The 22,367-nt window shown below is 48.0% G+C and overlaps 1 protein-coding gene across 2 annotated transcripts in view; it reads right to left on the reverse strand.

Annotated features, from left to right (window-relative positions):
* The window catches only part of KCNN1 (potassium calcium-activated channel subfamily N member 1), a 78,520-nt gene that overhangs the window by 17,960 nt on the left and 38,193 nt on the right, over positions 1-22,367 (reverse strand). For both annotated transcript variants that reach the window (XM_053372500.1, XM_053372501.1), the window contains exons 2-4: positions 16,766-17,215; positions 15,294-15,389; positions 10,173-10,591 (exon numbers count right to left, since the gene is read on the reverse strand). In XM_053372500.1, the coding sequence (XP_053228475.1) occupies positions 10,173-10,591; positions 15,294-15,389; positions 16,766-17,134 (884 nt within the window). In that variant the 5' untranslated portion in view covers positions 17,135-17,215. The remainder of the gene's footprint in view (positions 1-10,172; positions 10,592-15,293; positions 15,390-16,765; positions 17,216-22,367) is intronic.

Below are 22,367 nucleotides of genomic sequence, written 5' to 3' on the forward strand. Positions count from 1 at the left end.
GGCAGGAAGGTAAACAGCGTTTCCGTGCACTGCTCTGACTCACCAGAAGCGGCTTAGTCATGCTGGCCACATGACCCGGAAGCTGTATGCCGGCTCCCTCGGCCAATAAAGCGAGATGAGCGCCGCAACCCCAGAGTTGGTCATGACTGGACCTAATGGTCAGGGGTCCCTTTACCTTTAACTGCCAATGCCACTCACATGATGTAATCAATAAAGTTGTGGCCTTTTTTAGCCCATTAACCTAATATACTGCATCCTGGTGTCTTTCTTATCCTCAAGCGGGTGGCGGGTCCTCGACTCACAACAGTGGAATCATAGAGATGGAAGGAACCACAAGGGTCAACAGCCAGCAATGCAGGAATCCTTTTGCTGAATCTGGGGCTCGAACTCCAGACCGGAGATAAAGAGTCTCACTCTTTGCCAACTGAGCTATCCTTTGTCGATGGATGGCATGAACGCTTGTCACTCTGAAGAGGTTGTGACACGGCTGCAGCTAGGATTTTAGGAGCCCGGGAATGGAAAAACCTCAAAAAATCTGCATTTGGCTTATGGACTTTAGCTACTGGGGGTGGGGAATACATGCAAACTGTGTGTTTCTTTTGGAAGACCCAGAATGCTTTTAGGTCAAGCTGAAATGTGTGCAAAGGAAGGCAAACAAGAGGATCAAGGGTCTAGAAACCAAACCTTATGAGGAGCAGCTGGGGATGGAACAGCTGGGGATGTTTAGCCTGGAAAAGAGGAGACTGAGAGGAGATACGAGGTAAAGGTAAAGGGAACCCTGACCATTAGGTCCACTCGTGACTGACTCTGGGGTTGTGGCGCTCACTCGTGACTGACTCTGGGGTTGTTACCTTCCCGCCAGAGTGGTGCCTATTTATCTACTTGCACTTTGACGTGCTTTCGAACTGCTAGGTTGGCAGGAGCAGGGACTGAGCAACGGGAGCTCACCCCGTCACGGGGATTCGAACCGCTGACCTTCTGATTGGCAAGCCCTATGCTCTGTGGTTTAACCCACAGCACCACCCACATCCCAAGAGATAGCCATCTTTAAATATCTGAAGGGCTGCCACATGGATGATGGAGCAAGCTTGTTTTCTCCTGCTCCAGAGGGTAGGACTCGAACTCATGGCTTCAGGTTACAAGAAAGGAGATTCCGACTAAACATCAGGAAGAAGTTTCCGGCAGTTTAAGAGTCATTTTACAGTGGAATGGTCTCCCTCCGGAGATTATGGGGTCTCCTTCCTTGGAGGTTTTTAAGCAGAGGTTGGAAGGCCATCTGTCAGGGATGATTAAGCTGAGATTTCTGCATTGCAGGGGGTTCGCCTAGATGACCCTTGGGGTTCCCTTCCAGCTTTACAATTTTAAGATTCTGTGATGTAACACTTCTGGGTTGTTAAGAAAGGCTGCTTTGTTTTGTTTCAACCAGCGGCTGTTGAGTGCCAATCCCGAGCAAATAAACCTACAAGCCAGTAAGGAAAAAGCGGAAAACCCCCCTGTGAATATTCGTAGGGTCCTGGGGGAACAGGGAAATGTCAACAACGCTTTGCGAAAGAAAGGAAGAAAGGAAAGGGCTTTGCAATTTAACGCCCGACTCAGACGCACACAGCAAATTAGCGCTAATGTGAGATGAGTGCAGTGATACCCGCAGAGGGATTTATTCTGCCGAGCTGAGCGTCACTCCTCTCCGGAGACTGGAGGAAAGCGAAGGAGCGTTTAAAGCTGCGCAGATTAGTTTTGAAGAAGCGCTATGGGGGGGATGGGGGAAGAGTGTGACTTAATTGCTCGTGGTGCTAATTAGGATCGCTATTGATTCGCGCCCAGGGCTCCTCTCACCAGAGCGGGCAACGAATGCGCAGGACTTGCAATGTTGTAGAAATAAGGTTGGTATATTCAGAAGAAATGGGAAATAATGCATCTGTCCTGACCAGACAGAAGGACTGTTTTGGGGGACAGGGGGCGGGCAGGTGTGGGGGACTCCCTGGTCTTGAGTGGGGTAATTGTGTCCCTGAAGGATCAGGTGCGCAGCCGGGGGGCCATTTTGGACTCACAGCTGTCCATGGAGGCACAGGTCAATTCTGTGTCCAGGGCAGCTGTCTACCAGCTCCATCTGAGACCCTTCCTGCCTGATCCCTGTCTCGCCAGAGTGGTCCATGTTCTGGTCATAGCTGTCAGCTTTCAGTTTTGAAAATAAGGGATCAGCAGCCTCGAAAATAAGGGATCAGCAGCCTCACCTATCCCAGGGACAGTCTACAGGATATCTAACAATCCGGGATAGAAGCAGGAAGCAGCGGGAAACAGCACTGGAATAAGGGAATTTCCCACAAAAAAAGGGAAGGTTGACAGCTATGGTTCTGGTTATCTCCCTCTTGGACTACTGCCATGCGCTCTACGTGGGGCTACCTTTGAAGGTGACTCAGAAACAACAACTAATCCACAATGCAGCAGCTAGACTGGTGACTGGGAGTGGCCGCCAGGACCATATGACACTGGTCCTAAAGGATTTTAACTGGCTCCCAGTACATTTCTGAGCACAATTCAAAGTGTTGGTGCTAACCTTTAAAGCCCTGAACAGCCTTGGCCCTGTAAATCTGAAGGAGCGTCTCCACCCCCATCGTTCAGCCCGGACACTGAGGTCCAGCTCCGAGGGCCTTCTGGCGGTTCCCTCCCTGTGAGAAGTGAGGTTACAGGGAACCAGGCAGAGGGCCTTCTCAGTGGTGGTGCCCGCCCTGTGGAACGCCCTCCCATCAGATGTCAAGGAAATAAACAACTACCTGACTTTTAGAAGACATCTGAAGGCAGCCCTCTATTGGGAAGTTTTAAATGTTTGAAGTGCCTTGGCCCCATATGCCTGAAGGAATGTCTCCACCCCCATTTTTCATGGCTATCCTAGCTGCTCTCAGTCTCATCTTTTCCAGGGTAAATATACCCAGCTCCTTCAACTGTTCCTAATAAGGCTTCATTTCCAGACCTCTGGTCATCTTGGTTGTCCTACTCTGCACACCTTCCTGCTAGTACACACACTGATTTTTTTTTTTTTTGGGGGGGGAGTCATGAATGTTTAAATTGGTGCTTTAAAAGGATTTTACGAATGTGGCCTAAATTAGAAAGGTCCATTAAGTTCAATGAGTGTGACGAGTCTTTAATACAAGGGAGCCTGGCTGGATCAAACCACCTGGCAATCCAATAGTTAACTTCTGATAGCCTTGGGGAGGGGGGACGACAAAACTGGGCTTGCATGCCAGACCTGCTTGTTCCAGCAATTACTATTTAGAGATAGACTGTTCCTGATCAAGGAGGTTCTATTAAGACACCATGGCTACCAGCAGTTGATTCCTCCTCTTCAATAGTCTACCAATTTCCACTAAAATAAGGCCCACAACTGTGCTCTCTGAGTTTTGCCTTGTTAAATTGTACGGCTTTTCCGAAGAGATCAATTCAGCTTGGCAAAATTTTATCCAATCACTTGTAATCTGTAATCAATGCACGAATTGCAGTGCCCCCTGCAAATACCTATCTGCCTGCTGCCCGCCCTGCTTCTATAGCTGACTAAAACAGTGGCCACCACCACATCTTGTGGCACTGAGTTCCACAGGTGAACTGTGTGGCCTGAGTAAAGAAAGTTCACGGTTTTCAGCAAAACCCTTCAGTGCAAATCTCTGCAGGCAAAAAAGAAGGGAGGGAGGGAGAGAAGGAAAGGAAAAGAGAGAGAATAACCTCCTCCCCGACCTTGGAAAAGAACCGGCATGGAGTGTGGTGGATTTTGGGAGATGCGGAGAAGAGGGTGCTTTGGAGTGACATGCAGGGGGTAAGACTGGGATAGAGGAATGCAGAAATTTGCCCCCCAGGAGGGGAAAAAACTAAAGGAACAGAAAGACCCAGACAAGCCTGACTATGCCAAGCAATGTTAAGAGGAGGAATTTAGGATTGCTGCTTTCTTTCTTTCTATTCACCTTGCACAGCTAGAGCTGGTGGACCCCCAGACCTCCGCCCCCAGCTCTATCCAGCCCTCCTTGCCCAGGGAAGGGTAGCGGCGGTTGTGAACCGTTGAACATTTTGCTCGGAACATCGGAAAAGGATGCGAGGGGTGGCGAGGGAATCTGCAGAGTTGGAAGCGGGGGTCACCCCAGAGTCATCTAGTCCAACCCCGCAACTGCAATGCAGGATGCACATCGTGGAATATCTGACTGCTTCCCAGGAAAGGACTTTCAATGGCGCTGTGTTGCTTTCGCTAGATCAGCTTTGCTAGCTTGCAAAGATTCAATTTTATATTGTTCTCAGTTCCATTATAGTTTAATTGCTTTTTTCCCTCAACTGCTATCTCCGATAGATCTTTAGCTTTCTGCATTTTCTCTGCGTTGGTTTTAATTTTGAGTCCCGTTCCCAGGGGGAAAGGTGGGTCATAAATAACGATGGTGATGCTTTAGTTGCGATTCCTGCATTGCAGGCGGGTTGGACTAGATGGCCTTTGGGACCCCCCTTCCAATTCTATGATTTGATTATGATGATAAACAGGGGTGACATGATCTAATCCCTGCATTGCAGGCGGGTTGGACTAGATGACCTTTGGAGTCCCCTTCCAATTCTATGATTCAATGACAATGATGATAAACAGGGGTGGCAAGATTTAGCTGCCTGGCAGTTCTGTCTCTCTCCCCCCCCCAACCCCCCTCCAAATCTGTGATTCCTGCATGTCAGGGGTTGGACTAGATGACCCTAAGGGTCCCTGCAGTTCTATGGTTCTGTGAAAAGCGGGCATCACTGGGCCAGGAAGGGATGGAAGTCTCCTCTGGCTCTCCTCTGGCAGTGGGTGTGCATGTGCGCTTGAATCATGCAGCCTTCTCGGTTCCCTTCACGGCTGAGTGTGGCCTGACTCACTGCTTCCTCGCACACAGAAAACCTGGCAGCCCTGAAAAAAATCCGTGGCACCCTGGCTGAGCTCCTGGTGCTCACAAAAGGGCTTCAGGGGTGTTTCTCCATCTTGGCATCTAAGGGGGTTACCAGCCACCCGTCCTGCTGCGCCCAGAAGAGAACGAGGGTGCAGGAGACAGGGCCACCCCCCTCCTCGCTCCCCTCTCAAGGTTGAACGCCTGCCTGGCAGCCGTGATAAATTTCCAGGAAATGACAACGACTCCTCGGGACAGCTTAAAGGCTGAGGATTTATGGGGGCACCAGCTTTTGTGGACGAAAGCATGTGGGATGAGTTTGGAGGAGGTGGGCAGGAAGGGGGAACTGGGTTTTAGCCAATGTTTGCCATGCTCAGAGTAGGCCCATTGACGTGGCTACTCTTCCCCTGCGGCAGTTTCCAGAATCTGGTATTCAGGAGCTCCGACACTGAACACAGAACATTGCCAACATGGCAAGGGTTCAGCAATAGCCATCTCCTGCTCTGTGATTTTAGTCTAATCCTCTTTTCATAGACTCGTAGAGTTGGAAAGGATGCTGGAATCTCAGCAAAAGCATCCATCACAGATGGCCACCCCACCTCTGCCTATAAACCTTCAAAGTCAACCACCTCCCAAGGGCAATCGTTCCACTGTTGTACAGCTTTTGCAGTCAGAAGGTTCTCCCTGATGTTTAGTTGGAATGTCTTTTCTTGTAACACAAATCCGTTGTTTCAGTCCTGCCCTTCAGAGCAGGGGAAAACAAGTTTGTTCCCTCTTCCATGTGACAGCCCTGAATATATTTGAAGGTGGCCATCATATCTCCTCTCAGTCTTCTCTTTATTGGGCTGCATTGGGTATAATTCCTCATAAGGCTTGGTCTCCAAACCCTTGATCATCTTGGCCACCCTCCTCTGCACACCTACCAGTTTGCCAACATCCTTCTTAAATTGTGGCACCCAGAATTGCACACAGGATTCCAGGTTGTGGGATGTGAAACACAAGAGCAGTCAAGTACAACATTCCTAGAGTGAACATGTTTGCGCATGGGGAGGAATGTTTGTCCAGCCAGCAGGTCAACTTCCTTTTTCCTTCTGGGCTGGGACAGACTTCCTCTGCATGTGACTAGAGGTGGGCGTGGCCTCACCTGTACAGGTAATGACAAAAGCACAGGGCAGGGCAGCCATCTCTCTCTCTATGACTACATGCATCGAAGAAGCAACCAAAGATGCTCTCCTGACCAAGAGAGGACAAAGGGACTGTCTCCTTATGGGATAGTTTCCAGGTGTATGTTACTTTTCTAAGCTAAGTCTGCCTTCTGGGATCCGATTGTAAACAGAATGTGAGTAAACTCTTTTTATACTTTTATAGAAGACTGTGTTGTGTCTTATCTTTTATGAGGGAATAAGGGGGAAATACCAGAACAGTTATTATAGAGGCTTTAGCGAGCCTGAGCAAACGCATCCGCTGCAAATTTTAGAAGAGGGGAATGTTACTCTGCTAAATTGTGGAACTTGTTAACACAAGTTGGAAAGGCTATAATCAAACAATATATCCTCTCCTGCATCCCTGAACGTTCCCACACAGGTGTGGTCTGACCAAGGCAGAATAGAGCAGTACTGTTTCTTCCCTTGATCTGGACACTTGACTTCTCGTTATACAACCTAGAATAGCATTCACTTTTTTTGCTGCTGTATCACACTGTTCACTCATATTCAGCTTGTGGCCCACTAAGACCCCAGATCCTTTCCACAGGTACAGCCAGGAATCCCCCATCCTGTATTTGTGCATCTGTTTCTTCCAGATGGATAATACCTAAGAAATATATCCTCTCTTAGTTTCTATAGTTCCCATCCCTACAGCCAGCCAGGCAAGAACACCCAAGGGAGGGAGAAAAGCAGTGGTGAGTGATTGGAGTGGTCTGAGGAGAGGAGGATGTGGCCTAGAGATTGTCCTGAGGGTCAGACAGAGAGGCATTTATCCCCAGGCCTAAGGTTCACTGCCTTTGCAGTAAGGTTTCCTAACCTGATGGAGATCTATCACTTTCTAGTGTTCTGAAAGGTTTCACCACGATGCAATTTTGAAGGGAGAGGGTCTGGGACAGATCCTTTATTGCACACATCATAAATGAGGAAGATGGGGACGAAACACTTTAAGTAAATTGCATGTGTGTGCCGTGCAAAATTTAGACGTGAAGGACGACACGGGCAAGATCTTGCATGCATGCATTGTTTCCTCTTGAGAAAGAAGGACAGGTCTTCTAGGAATGCAAACATCTTAAGATGGGAGAGGGTTGGATGGGGAGAATTTTGGAAGATATAAAGCTTTTGGGAGGAGTAATTTCTCTGGACGGGAAGGTTGAGGTGGTGATGTGAAAATAGGAAGGAAGGAAGGAAAGAAGAAAGGAAGGAAGGATAGACAGACATATGGATGAATGGATAGATGGACAAAGCTTCCTTCCGAAAGCTAGATTAGCTTTGGGATTCTGTTCAAAGTTCGCAACCACCAGCAGCACCCAGGGTTTCCTCTACCCCAGACCCCCCCCCAGACGACACCCCAAACTGCCAATCCCACAAGCTGCAGCTAATCTTAAATTCTGAGCAAGTCTTGGCCTCCGTGCAAGGGTTGCGTCTACCCGGCTGCTAGCCAATCGGAACTCACAGTTTGTCCCTACGAGAAGCACAGCGGTTTCGAGAGGAGGAAAAACAACAACAACAACAATAGCACGTTATTGAGCAGTTTCCAGGCCGGAGGAAAAACAGGGCAAAAGGTCCAGAAAGCAAACGACACACACGAATGGCACAGAGACAAACACAGTGGGGGGGGGGCTGCCGGAAAGTGTGGGGCACTCTCCTGGGTCTGACACAGCCGAGGGGAAAGCCCAGATCTGGCGCAAAGAGGGAGGGGTGAATTTGTTTCTGTTTCCCTCGATTTCTCCCAAGACTTAAGCTCAGTTCTCCAGGCATTTGACGCCTGAGATGTGTGCTTTCAGGACCTCATTCCTGTGACCATAATCAGATTTAACTGTTTTGAATCAGATGTCAAACAGATAAACAATATATGACTTTTGGAAGACACCTTCCCTGCACAGGGAAGATTTTAATGTTTGAGCTTTTGCTGTGTTTCCAATATTTTGTTGGAGATTCCAAGAGTGGCTGGAGAAACCCAGTCAGGTGGGTGGCATAATAATAATAATAATAATAATAATAATAATAATATTTCTGAATTTTAAATGGCTGGAACCTGCCCTGGAACTTGCTGGTAAAGGGCAGGAAATAAATAAACACTATTAATATACTACTAGTAGTAATAGTTTTGTTTTTATCTTGTTTTTAATGCCCTCATACCAATTTGCCAGTAAAGGGACCCCTAACCATTAGGTCCAGTCGTGACTGACTCTGGGGTTGCAGCACTCATCTCGCTTTACTGGCCGAGGGAGCCAGCATACAGCTTCCGGGTCATGTGGCCAGCAGGACTAAGCTGCTTCTGGCGAACCAGAGCAGCGCACGGAAACGCCGTTTACCTTCCTGCCGGAGCGGTACCTATTTATCTACTTGCACTTTGATGTGCTTTCGAACTGCTAGGTTGGCAGGAGCAGCGACCGAGCAACGAGAGCTCACCCCGTCGCGGGGATTCGAACTGCTGACCTTCTGATCGGCAAGTCCTAGGCTCTGTGGTTTAACCCACAGCGCCACCCGCGTCCCTAATTTGCCAGTACTCTAGTATAAGGAGAAATTTGCACTAGAATTTGCCAGTACTCTAGTGCAAATTTCTCCTTATACACATTTTCTTAAATGCAATTTTTGCCTGATCCACAAATGTTTTTGAGAGGACTTTCCTGCGATATTAATGAATCTTATTTATTATTTTCACTAACTTTTTCTTTCCCCCCCTTTTGCATGCATTACTTGGCTGGAGAGCTTCACTGCAAAACTGCGATAAGTGCAAGTTTTGAAGGTTGGTTCTGTGCTAATGGTTGCTTACTGTTTCCGAAAGTATGAATTAGATATAGGCTTGCATTAAAAGCCTAACAGCACCAAAATTCCTCCTCTGACCCACTGCTACTGTGTGCATTTGAAAATAGGCTGAATATATTGAAATGTGCCAAATTCACCTCGGCTTCCATCCGGCAGCGTTGCCTGTTATTTTTGAACAGCATCACAAATTTTAATCTATGGGACAAACTTTGTGGGGGGTTTGGGGGGCCTTTCCTATAGTTGTATTGCTTTAAACTGTTTTTAATATTGCATTTTAATATTACTGTTGTGTATTAATTGTTATAACCTGCCCTGGGACCTTAGGGAGAAGGGTGGTAATAAATTGATATATGATGAGATAATAAAAAATGTTTGATTATACCAAAACAACAACCCTGAAGCTTTTTTTCTGGAGATTATAGGGAGAGAATTTCCCCCCAAAAAAGATGGTTGAGTTGTTTATGTAGGTAGCTACAGCAGCTAGGATTCTTTATGCACAGAAATGGAAAGATGAAGAAGTTCCCACAGAATAAAAATGGATAAGAAAAGTGATGGTTTGTGATGAATCAGAAAAGCCAACAGCTAAGAGAACTTAACGACGACTGCTTTGTGGAATTATACACACATTTTCCAGGCTATTCAAAGAAATATTATAATTCAATGAATTCGTGAGCAGGATTTGAACTATGAGCAACAGAAATAATTAGACATTATTGTATTATGGTTAGGATATAAAAGACGCAGGATTGAGATAGAATGAAAACCCCCTACAGAAAATGGAATGCAATGTTGATAAAACAAAAGGAGAAATTAATTTGCATTGGAACTTTACGTGAAATTTGTGGACATTTAATATTATACACACACTGCGTCTACTCCTACTACTAATGATAGTGGTATTATTATTCTATTTTGCTTGTCTATTTTGCAGGTCTTTGAGTGAATTAATGTCTTATTATCCCTTTGCAGCCACGCTGCATCTTTGTACTTCCAGGCTATAATGCTTTGTGGTTTGCATTTTTTAGTCTTCGTTATTCCACATGGCCTTTTTTCTTTTTTGTTATGCTTGCACTTGGGATTTTTGGGTTAACAAATCAGTAAAAAGTGAAAGGAAGGGGGAAATGATGGGATATCTCCATCCTGGAGAAAGCGGAGAGACTCGAACTCAGCACCAAGCAAACCCAACGAGCTCAACGGGTGCAGGAACCTGGTTTTCCCCTCGGCTGCGAAAGGGGGCACCAAAGACCCCCTCAGCAAGTGCCATCCTTTCCCCTGCTATGCCCTCCTCGGCGGGAGTAGAAGAACCGGGACTTACCTCTCGCACACACGGACCGTCCAGGCGGCGATAATCCAGGAGGAGATGCTGAAGACCAGGAGGACCGTCCCGGGGCAGATGGTCATGAGGGTCTTCATGACGAAGCGGGTGTTGAAGTTGATCTTGTTGAGGGCCCCGATGCTCCGTGAAGAGGCGTCGGTGAAGAGCTTGCTATGGAGGAGCATGACCCGCCCGATCAGGTAGAGTCGGAGGAACATTGGGATGGAGAGGATTATGTCCACGTCGGTGTTGGCCTCCGAGGTGGCGTACGTGAACGCCAGGCGGGTCGTCCACGTGAAGAAGTACTGGCCCGGGATGGGATGGATGGCGCAGACCAGGAGCTCCAAGGTGATGAAGAAGATGCGCTCGTAGGTCATGGCGATGCGCCAGTCGTCCGCTCCGTTGTCCACCATGAACAGCTGTGAAAAGGGAGGGACAGTGTTCAGGCCAGGTTTGCGGGTACAGAAACCACACACCCGTCATGGTCCAAAACAAGGAGGGTGGGCACTTACTTGGCAAGGACCCCTCCCAGCCAAAGGAACGCACATGGCAGGTAGCCAATTCTTACTTAATGGTGGCTCTTGAGTCTTTTATACATTTTGTGTGTTTAATAGGCATTGATTAGCAAAGTTTTGCGGATGATTGCTTCCCCCTCTTATGATTCTATTGTCTAACAAAGAAAAAGGGTAAAGGACCCCTGGACGGTTAAGTCCAGTGAAAGGCGATTATGGGGTTGCAGTGCTCATCCCGCTTTCAGGCCGAGGGAGCCGGCGTTTGTCCACAGACAACTTTCCGGGTCATGAGGCCAACATGGCTAAACTGCTTCTGGTGCAATGGGACACCGTGACGGAAACCAGATGCACGGAAACACTGTTTACCTTCCCGCTGGAGCGGTACCTATTCATCTACTTGCACTGGCGTGCTTTTGAACTGCTAGGTTGGCAGGAGCAGGGACAGAGCAATGGGAGCTCACCCCGTCATTGCGGGGATTCGAACCGCCAACCTTCTGATCAGCAAGGCCAAGAGGCACAGTGGTTTGGACCACAGCGTAACCTGCATCTAAATTGTCTAAATTATGCCAATATAGGCTGAATGAAGAAGAAGAGCAAGAACAAGACCAACAACAACAACAACAACAACAACAGATGATTGATAGATATTAAATAGATATCCCCCTCCGCCAAGAGTGACACTTACAATTTTGTGATTTGGATTGGGGGGCATTGGCATCCCTCAAACTTTTCCTGCTACTCCCCCCCAAATATTAATAACTGCAAGACACCATTCTCTTCTTTCTATGCGGTTGAGACGCTCACATTCATCACAATCTCATTGATTTGTTTGTTAAGGGCGCAATCCTTCCACTATTAACCTGGGAGTGAGATCCATTGAATTCCGAGGGATGTCCACCTGAGCAGGTGTGGAAAGGATGGAGCCGTAAATCAGGACAGGACTGGGAAGGGATGGATGATCAGTTCACTTAAAAAAACCTTTATTGGTCTGGTTGTGCAAATTTTGGACACGCAGAAGCATGAAACTGAAGGGATTTTAAGAACGCAAACAGAAACCAAGATGGAATAATATTGTTTAGTGTGTGTGGTTTTCAAGGTCTGCCTGGCACCTCAGAACATTGAGTTTCGTCGAGTGCAGTGTTGTGCTCTCTCCATCTATCAGTGAAGGGCAAAGCAAGGTCAAAGACCCTCTCAGCTCTTGACCCAGGATCTGTTCGTTCCAGGGCCCACCTGCATCCCCTTGAAACTGTCCTCCTCTTCCGCCTCACCTCTGCAGGGCTGAGGGTCAGTTCCTCCGCCCTCTGACGCAGCCCATAAAAACATTTTAATGGGAAAACTCTCCCTGCTGTTCAGCAGCGGGTGCTAGATGCCTGTGAGGTGTCACAAGCGGGCGCCTCTCCGTTCAGCGACGGCACTGGCGGCAGCTGGGTCTGCTTGACTGAGTAATAGCTCCAGGCTACAGCAGCCCCAAAGTCAGACCTGCCCCATCTGTTCCTTGTTCAGAGAAAACAGCAACAGCACCCAAAGCAAACCCTTCCGAATTGCTCCCACCTATGGACAAGAAAATCCGTTGATGACCTTCTTGGTTTCTCCCATTCCAGACCCTCCCAGTGTCCCTATTTTCCAAGGACAGTCCCAGATTTTCAGAAGCCGTCCCGGTTTCGGATTTGATCCTGGAATGTCCCAGTTTTCCTTAATGGTAAAGGGACCCCTGACCGTTAGGTCCAGTCATAGCCGACTCTGGGGTTGCGGCGCTCATCTCGCTTTATTGGCCGAGGGAGCCGGCGTACAGCTTCCGGGTCATGTGGCCAGCATGACTAAGCCGCTTCTGGCGAACCAGAGCAGCGCACGGAAACGCCGTTTACCTTCCCTCTGGAGTGGTACCTATTTATCTACTTGCACTTTGATGTGCTTTCGAACTGCTAGGTTGGCAGGAGCAGGGACTGAGCAACGGGAGCTCACCCCGTTGCGGGGATTCGAACCGCCGACCTTCTGATCGGCAAGCCCTAGGCTCTGTGGTTTAACCCACAGCGCCACCCGCGCCCCTTAGTTTTCCTTAGGACGTCCCTATTTTCATCAGAGAAATTTGGGAGGGTATACCGTTTTGCTCGCTCTGTTTTAGCATTCTTGAAAACCACAGCCACCTTTCTCCTAATACAGGCAGGTTCCTGTTGCCATTTTGCTTAGTATATTGTTTCATAGAACTATAGAGCTGAAGAGGGTCCCCAGAGGGTCATCTAGCTCAACCCCCTGCGATGAAGGAAGATTGTTGTTGCTGCTGCAAATGACTGTCGCAGACAGATTTCCTCCATCATGTTACTAGAGTTCTACGGCGTTATCCAAGGAGGAGCTGAATGCTGGACAGTTCAGGGTAGGCGAAAGAAAATGCTTCTTCACATAGGCACAGGGCGTAGTTAAACTGTGGAACTGCAGGCCGTAATGGCTGCCAACGTAGATTGTTTTAATAGTAAAGGTAAAGGTAAAGGTACCCCTGCCCGTACGGGCCAGTCGGTTCCGACTCTAGGGTTGTGCGCTCATCTCACTTAAGAGGCCGGGAGCCAGCGCTGTCCGAAGACATTCCGGGTCACGTGGCCAGCGTGACGAAGCTGCTCTGGCGAGCCAGCACCAGCGCAGCACACAGAAACGCCGTTTACCTTCCCGCTATAAAGCGGTACCTATTTATCTACTTGCACTTAGAGGTGCTTTCGAACTGCTAGGTGGGCAGGAGCTGGGACCGAACGACGGGAGCTCACCCCGCTGCGGGGATTCGAACCGCCGACCATACGATCGGCAAGTCCTAGGCACTGAGGTTTTACCCACAGCACCACCCGCGTCCCTGTTTTAATAGAGGATTAGACAAATTCACAGAGGAGAAGACTACCAATGGCAAGTAGCCATGATGTTTGCTGTGTTGCTGTCTCCATGATGTTGGGCAAAAGATTCCTGCATTGCAGAGGGTTGGACTAGGTGAGCGCTGTGGTCCCTTCCAACTCTGCGATTTAAGAACCCTGGGTGATATATATTCAAGGCTAACCCTACTCACGGTAGACCCGTTGAAATGTCTAACTCCAGCCCAGTCATGTCAGTAGGTCTACAATTGGGTGAGGCCATCAGGCATCAACTCCAGCGAAGTTTCACTGCAACTCCATGATTCTCCCAAGCAAGGCGTATATACAAAACCCTAAATGTATCTACGCTAGTAGGACTGCAAGAAGTTCTATAAGGAGAATTATGTGAAATATTGCAAGGAAGACTATGAAAAGAACGATTCGTTAATGATAATTAAAAGTAATAGAGAAATTAAGAAATGCAGAATAAGTGATAAAGAACGGGGAATATTCAGAGGTTGTTAACAGAAGTCTAAAATATTGTATAAGATAAGAATTTATGTTAAATGATTGTTGGAAATGATATGTTAAAAAACCAATAAAAATGTATATAAAAAAAACAACCCTAAATGTCTCAGGCCCCTTCCTGACAGATCAGAAGAGGGGGCCCTTTTGGAAGTTCCTCCACCCTCAGAGACTTGAGGGGTGGCAGCCCAGGAGAGGGCCTTCTTTGTGGTGGCCCCAAGGTGTGGGACTCTCCACCCCCAGGTGTGTCTGGTATCTACATTGCACAGCTTCCAGAGAATCCTGAAGACACCCCTCTTTAACTCTGGCTTTTGACATTTGAGGCTCAATCAGCAGAGCGTGGGACTCCTGATCTCAGGGTTGTGGGTTCGCGCCCCATGCTGGGCAAAAGATTCCTGCATTTCACGGGGTTGCACTAGATGACCCTTGTAGCCAACTCTACAGTTTGTGATTCTATGTTTTTAGGACCCACCTTATTCCTGGGATTGCAAGTCGTTTAAAACCATTTTTAACATCGTGTTTCAATTGCTCTTGGACCACAGGGAGGAGGGCAGGTAATAATAATAATAATAATAATAATAATAATAATAATAATAATAAATTTTATTTATACCCTGCCCTCCCTGGCCAGAGCCGGGCTCAGGGTGGCTAACACCAATAAAATCAGAGTAAAAGCATAATAGGGGAAAGAAAAAGAAAAAAATAATAAAATACAGGTTAAAATGCAATTTAAAATGCAGCCTCATTTTAAAAGTAGCTGATAAATCAAAACCATAAGGGGAGGGAAACATAAGGGTCAGACTGAGTCCAAACCAAAGGCCAGGCGGAACAGCTCTGTCTTGCAGGCCCTGCGGAACGATGTCAAGTCCCGCAGGGCCCTAGTCTCTTGTGACAGAGCGTTCCACCAGATTGGGGCCAGTACTGAAAAGGCCCTGGCTCTAGTTGAGACCAATCAAACCACTTTGCGACCTGGGACCTCCAAAATGTTGTCATTTGTGGTCCCATAGGTACGAGGGTCCTGGGCCACATAGGGCTTTAAAGATCAAAACCAGCCCCTTAAACCTGACCCTGTACTCCACCGGGAGCCAGTGCAGTTGGTAAAACACTGGATGGATGTGATCCCACTGCAAGGACCCTGTAAGGAGCCTCGCCGCGACATTCTGCACCTGCTGGAGTTCCTGGGTCAGCTTCAAGGGCAGCCCTGCGTTAACAATAATAATATATTTTTGGCTTTCGTACAAAACCTGGATTCTCACCTGGATCTCTCTCGCGTGGTACATGATGATAAGCCCCAGAAGGATCATTGTGGACAGGCTGATGAGGCATTTGAGGGCGAATGAATATGAAGACTCCTGGAGGGGCGAAGGGAGACGAGACATGGTGCATTGTTAAACTGAGGAACTCACTGAGACAGGATGTGGGGATAGCCACCAACTTGATGGCTTTAGAAGAGGATTTGGGAGGGGGGTGGGAATCTACAAGGGAGAGGGCTATCAACAGCTGCTATGTTCCACCCCCTGCATTGGAATAATAGCAGTTGCTGGGAAGAGAGTTGTGCTAATTTTGGGGCTTCCCTCCTAGGCCAGATGAGCCATTTTGAATTCTGATTCTGCCTTCTGCGGCATTAGCTACCCCCCTCCCCCGGATTGGTGTTGTCTGCAAACTGGATGAGCACCCCCCCTCATGAAAATTTAATTAAATCTTTTAATTGTCTATATTAAATCATATTAAATATACTGCAAACACTTTAATTCACAATGTGAAATTTTAATTCAGTGGCATGGACCACGGGTTCTGTGTCGGAAGTTCAACTGCAGACCGCGCGGTATGAAAATATGGACTACCCTGGACTAGAATTCCAGCTTGTCGATTTCTAAATTAAAGTGGGGTGCCCAGAACCCAAGATGCATCTCTTTATCCTTTGGCAACTGGTATGCATATCATTAGGATCATATGTGGTGGGATTGTAATGTAATTTTAAAAATTTGGGAAATGATATACAACAAATTGATGAAAATGTTCCATTTAACATTTGTTAAAAAACCTGAAGCATTTTTGTTAGGGATTGTAGGGAAAGATCTGCCCAAAAAGCTGAAAAACATCTTCATGTATGCAACAATGGCCGCGAGAGTTCTAATAGCACAAGGTTGGAAGATTGAAGAAACCCCAACTAAAGAATCATGGCAGGAAAAATTGGTGGACTATGCAGAACTGGCAAAACTGACATATAAGCTATGGGACAAGGATAACTGTGACTATAAAGATGAATGGGAACCCTTTACAAAGTATTTGAAGACGCAACAAAGCGAACTGGACTCTTTGGCTGGTTTTGAATAAACATTCGCAAACCTTTTATTGATAATAATCAGCTAAATAGTTTGAGGATCTATAGAACTGTGTAACATGCAGAAAACAGCATTCTTAGAGAAACCAAAGACTGGAACTGAGGGAAGCCGGAGGGTGGGAGGGGGGTGGGTGGGTTTTGTGTGGGAGGGGGGAGGAAAAATGGGGGGGGGAATAAGGATGTGGGAGGGGGGGATTCTGGATAATATGTGCTGTTTTAATTTTGAATAAAAAAAAGTTTTTTTTAAAAAAGGATCTACCTTGTTTCTGTAAGTCACTTTGAATTGCTTTATTGTTGCAGCCTGCCCTGGGACGTTAGCGTTATGGCCAGGTTGTAAGCTGTAACAATAATAATTAACAATAATAGGAATCTGGGGCCACTTACCTTGGTGTAGACCCCCCACGACAGCTCCGTCTCCGTCACCATGACCACGATCCCAAACATCCCAAAGATCAGGGCGTAGTCGCTCAGCCGCTTCCTCTTCTCGAACAGCGCCCTCCGGTGGCCCAGCCGGTAGCCGATGTTCTGGTTCTTCTTGTGGCTGCGTGGCCTCTCCTCGGCCTCGGGGTCGTTGTCCAGGTGGGGGTCCGACCCCTTGCTGCGCTCAGACTTGGAGACCACCACCTCCAGGCCGGAGTCGTGGAAGGTCTGCAGGGGCTGGGTCTCGGCGTCTAGGTCGTGGAGGTTGTGGCGGGAGGAACTCAGGCTGCTGAGGGGCCGGATGACGCCGCCGTTGTATTTGCAGCTGTTCATGGCTATCTCGGCGAAAGGGCTGGGCTCGCTGACCGTGCTCCTGGACCCAGCATGGCTCAGAATTTGGGAATCAGCATTCACCTGGGGAGAGGAGGTGCCAGCAGTGAATCGCACCGTGCAAGTTGGAGTCAATTCTTTACTGGCAAAAACACGATCTGCACAGGGGTGTCAGGCCTAATGAGCACAGCAGCCCGTCTCTGGTAGGTCTTAGCCCCATGAAGAAGTTGCTGAGAGAGAAGGTCCCTGTCTCCCCACAGCTGCCTAAGCCTTCTCTTCTCCAAGGCTTTCCCCCAAGCAATCGGGGACTATGCCTGCATGTAGCCAACCTCTCCTCTGCTCTTTTCATGCCTCTCCTGGTTCTGGGAGACAATGGGTGAGGGGAGCTGGTTCATGGCTGTCAACTTACAAATTTGAAAATAAGGGACCAGCAGCCTCGAAAATAAGGGATCAGCAGCCAAAATAAGGGATTTTCCAAGGGGCACAGATATGTTCGACTTCTGAGCTCCTCCGAGCCAAAGGCAGAAAGCCCAGCCAGCAGCCACACGAAGCCTCAAGCAGTGGTTCCCACAGCGCAGCAACCCGGCAAAGGGGATGCAGCAAGGGAAACCACCGTCACCTCTCCGCTGGGAAGCGCTGAGCAAAGGCGAGTCCCCAGGCAACGCGGCCGATTTGATCGGCACAAGGCATGCAAGCTCCACCCCCCAGTCGTTCTTATTGGGTGAGCAATGCAGCCAAGCAACACATTTGGAGCCTCCCTCCTCCCTGGTCGTCAGGCAGGGAGGGAGAGGAGCTGCTTCCTTTGACAGTGGAATTTGCTGCCAAGGAGTGTGGTGGAGTCTCCTTCTTTGGAGGTCTTTAAGCAGAGGCTTGACAGCCATATGTCAGGAGTGCTCTGATGGTGTTTCCTGCTTGGCAGGGGGTTGGACTCGATGGCCCTTGGGGTCTCTTCCAACTCTATGATTCTATGAAACCCGGGAAATTTAAGGGACATCAACAATAAGGGACAGTAGCGGGACACAGCGCTGGGATAAGGGACTTTCCCGCCAAATAAGGGACGGTTGACAGCTATGAGCTGGTTGCAGCAGGAGAAATCCATGACTCTTCCCCAGCCAGATCCATCTCTGCCTCTTGGCCTGCCTCCTCTCCTGCTTCAGGTTCTGCCTCTGATTCTGAACTGCTCTCTGCCACAAACTCTCCCTGCTCACTAAGCCCTGTTACCTCTCCAGCTTCTGACACCTGCTCCCCCCAGGCTTTTCCCTCTGGCCACTCACTCTTGTCCCACCACCACTCCCTGGGCCTGAGCCTTCCTTCCTTGGGGTTCCCCCAGTTGGTTCCCCCCACCATTCTTCTGCCTCCAACCAGTTACTGGTTCCTATTAACCTTATGATACCCAGAGACCTGATCATATACAGGTGAAACTCGAAAAATTAGAATCTCGTGGGAAAGTTCATTGATTTCAGTAATTCAACTTAGAAGGTGAAACTAATATATGAGATCGACTCATGACATGCAAAGCGAGATGTGCTTCTACTTCTCCGAGGTCCAATCTTGCTCGATTTGCAATCCTTGTTTTGCTGATTTCCTTGAATATTCTAATTTTCTGAGATTGTTAATTTGGGGTTTTCATCAGATCATCACAATGATAACAAATCAAGGCTTGACATATCTCGCTTTGCATGTCACGAGTCTATCTCATATATTAGTTTCACCGTTGAAGTTGAATTAGTGAAATCAAGGAACTTTTCCACGATATTCTAATTTTTCGAGTTTCACCTGTACAGGAGAGTTTTCCCCAAGCAATTGGAGCCTGTGCCTGATTGCAGACCATAGCCATTGCTCCATCATGAATTTGTCCAATCCTCTTTTAAATCCATCTAAGTCGGCGGCTGTCGCTGCCTCCTTTCTCCCCAATTCCATTTTATTTTCAACATTTTTAACACAGTCAAAACACAGTTTTGCATTTTCTCTTATTTTTGTCACCTTCCTGTTTTCCACAGAGTTGTCGTTTCCCTCCTTCTGTTGCTTCTATCTATCAAATCAGACCCACAATAGTATACTCTAATCACTTCGGATGCTCGTATCTAAAATCCTGCTTGCGAGTTCATCATACTACAAAATTTCTTTAAGTGGTCCCAAAAACAGGCACCAGTTCTTCCATAAAACACTCATCATAAGGTCCCCTGGCCAGAACCCCTCTGACATGATTTTATATCTCCTCACAGACACAGATAAGTATGTGACCTGGCGTGTAGCACTCTTTGCAACTGCCGCTAAGAAAATGAGAGCAAATTATATAGCCAAGGTAGCCACCAACTGTAAAGGAGATGAATTTATTTGATCCTATCTACATCAAGCTATATTCTATCTTTATCATCAAACTCCGAATATAATTGCACACTGTATCAATTAACATTATTTTTTAATATATCCGTGGCCATGTGATAATTTTACCTTGTAAATTTTATTGTTTAATGTCTTAACTTGTATATTAAGGTGCTTTTATAGCTCTGTTTAGAGTAGGTAATGTCTTGGTAATATAAATGTTTTAAGTTTTTTGTATTAATCCAGTGTATTTTCTTTTAATTGTTGAATGATTCTTGTGTACATTGCGGTGGCCTTTGCCTATGTGCAATAAAACTGACGGACTGACACTCATCATTAGATTCTCTTAATTTTGTTGTTGATTTTGCCAGTTCTGCAGGTTCCTGTGGCAGGGAGTTCCACATCTCAGCTCTGTGCTCCACGAAGAAGGTCTTCTTTTTATCTGCCCCAAATTTTCCAATGCTCACCTCCACTGGATGCCCTCGAGTTCTAGAGTAATGACAGAGGAAGCAAAGAAAGTCCTCTGGAAATATTCTGCCTTCCATGCGTGTTTTCCTCTATCCAGAGTGAGCAATGTAGCTGGTTCAGTCAAGGCATTGGACCAATGGACTGACTCAGCGTACTACCTTCTTGTGCTCGCTTTGGACAGGCACCCAATTTACCCATCCATGGACGCCTTTACCCAACCCCTTCCCCCAGTCGTGAGCGTTTAGCGGCTCTGGGAGGGTCCTGTGTGCCAATCAGGCATAGCACCCTCTCTGCCAGGCTGCAATTGTACCTGCCGAGTCCTGCTTTTGTGATGGCCCTCCTCTCCCCTGAGACGGCGGCTTTGTTCCCCTGCCAAGAGGTTTCTTGCAGCCTCGGCGCAATGTTCCCGGTGTGGCTAATTACACCCTGCAGGGCTCAAAAGCTTTGGCACCAATATTTTCCCGTCCCGACGCCCTCCGAGATGTTCCCGGGACTGGCAGGCTAATTGCAAGGCAAGGTGACTCAGTGGCTCCCAAGGAAGGGAAGAGAGGGAAGGAATACGTGTGTGATCTGAGAGGTGGAGCCGGCTTGCTTTCCTCCTGTTCTGGAGGGTAGGATTCGAACCATTGGCTTCAAGTTGCTGGAATGCAGATTCCAACTAAACACCGGGAAGAACATTCTGACAGTAAGAGCTGTTCAACAGTGGAACAGGACTCCCTTGGGAGGTCGTGGAGTCCCCTTCCTTGGAGGTTTTTAAGCAGAGGTTGGATGGCATTATAGCTTGAGTTGAGATTCCTGCATTGCAGGGGATTCAATTCTTACCATTCCAACTCTACAGTTCTATGACACCGGGAAATAGTAGCCTCAGGAGAAGAGACTGGGGCCTTGCAAGAAATGACCAGCTCATTCCGGAGTTACGACTAGAGGTGGAAGGATCAGAATGGAAGAACACCATTATTACTTATCCCGTTCAGGGTGCTGTAGATGTTTCTCACCTGCCTGCTTTGCAAAGTGTTGCTGCTATGTAGCGTTCTGGTCGCCTCACCTCCAAAAGGAGATGGCAGCGTGGGAAATGGTTCAGGAAAGGACAACTCAAATGATTGAGGGGATGGTGGAGTTTAGATGGTATATGATAGAGGGTTACAAAATCATATATCACATGGGGAAAGCAGATAGAGGCTCTCTCTCTCTCTCTCTCTCTCTCTCTCTCTCTCTCTCTCGTGTAATACTAGAACTCATGGTGGCTTTCAACATATATAAAAACATAATAAAACCTTTAAAAGATTCCCTATACAGGGCTGCCTTTGTATGTCTTCTAAAGGTTATATAGTTACTTATCTCATTGACATCTGATGGGAGGGCATTCCACAGGGAGGGTGCCACCACCGAGAAGGCCCTCTGCCTTGTTCCTTGTAACCTCACTCCTCGGAGTGAAGGAACCACTAGAAGACCCTCGGAGCTGGACCTCAGTGTCTGGGCTGGAAGACGCAGGTGGAGATGCTCCTTCGGGTACACAGGGCAGAAGCCGTTTATAGGGCTTTCAAGGTCAGCACCAACACTTTGAATTGTGCTTAGAAATGTACTGGGAGCCAAAGTAGGTCTTTCAGGGCCGGTGTTATATGGTCCTGGTGGCTGCTCCCAGTCACCAGACTGGCGGCCACATTCTGGATTAGCTGCAGTTTCTGGGCCACCTTCAAAGGTAGCCCCACGTAGAGAGCATGGCAGTAGTCCAAGCGGGAGATAACCAGGGCATGCACCACTCTGGTGAGACAGTCCACAGGCAGGGAGAGCCACTACCGGCGTTCCAGATGGAGCAGGATCCTCATAGAGCAAGATAATGGTTGGGACATTGCCCTACCACACTTGCAAGGTTCCTGTTTCAGCATCTGGTTGGCCACTGTATGAACAGGTGGGCCATTGGCCTGATCCAGCAGTCTCTTTCTATGTCCTATGTCCTCGCTCTACGTGGGGCTGCCCTTGAGACTGAGCCAGAAACTTCAGCGGGTGCAGAATGCCGCGGCGAGACTCCTTACGGGGTCCTCGCTGCGAGATCACATTCACCCAGGGCTATACCAGCTGCACTGGCTCCCGGTGGAGAACAGGATCAGGTTTAAGGTGCTGGTTTTAACCTTTAAAGCCCTATACAGCCTAGGACCCTCGTATCTACGGGACCGCCTCTCCTGGTATGTCCCACGGAGGACCTTACGGTCTTCAAACAAAAACATCTTGGAGGTCCCAGGCCACAGGGAGGTTAGGCTGGCCTCAACCAGAGCCAGGGCTTTTTCGGCTGTGGCTCCAATCTGGTGGAACGCTCTGTCACAAAAGACCAGGGCCCTGCGGGACTTGACATATTTCCACAGGGCCTGCAAGACAGAGCTGTTCCACCAGGCCTTTGGCCAGGGCACAGCCTGACTCCCTCCTCTGGCAATCTTCACAGAACTCT

The sequence above is a fragment of the Podarcis raffonei genome, chromosome 18 (genome assembly GCF_027172205.1).
Source record: "Podarcis raffonei isolate rPodRaf1 chromosome 18, rPodRaf1.pri, whole genome shotgun sequence".
Classification (NCBI taxonomy): domain Eukaryota; kingdom Metazoa; phylum Chordata; class Lepidosauria; order Squamata; family Lacertidae; genus Podarcis; species Podarcis raffonei.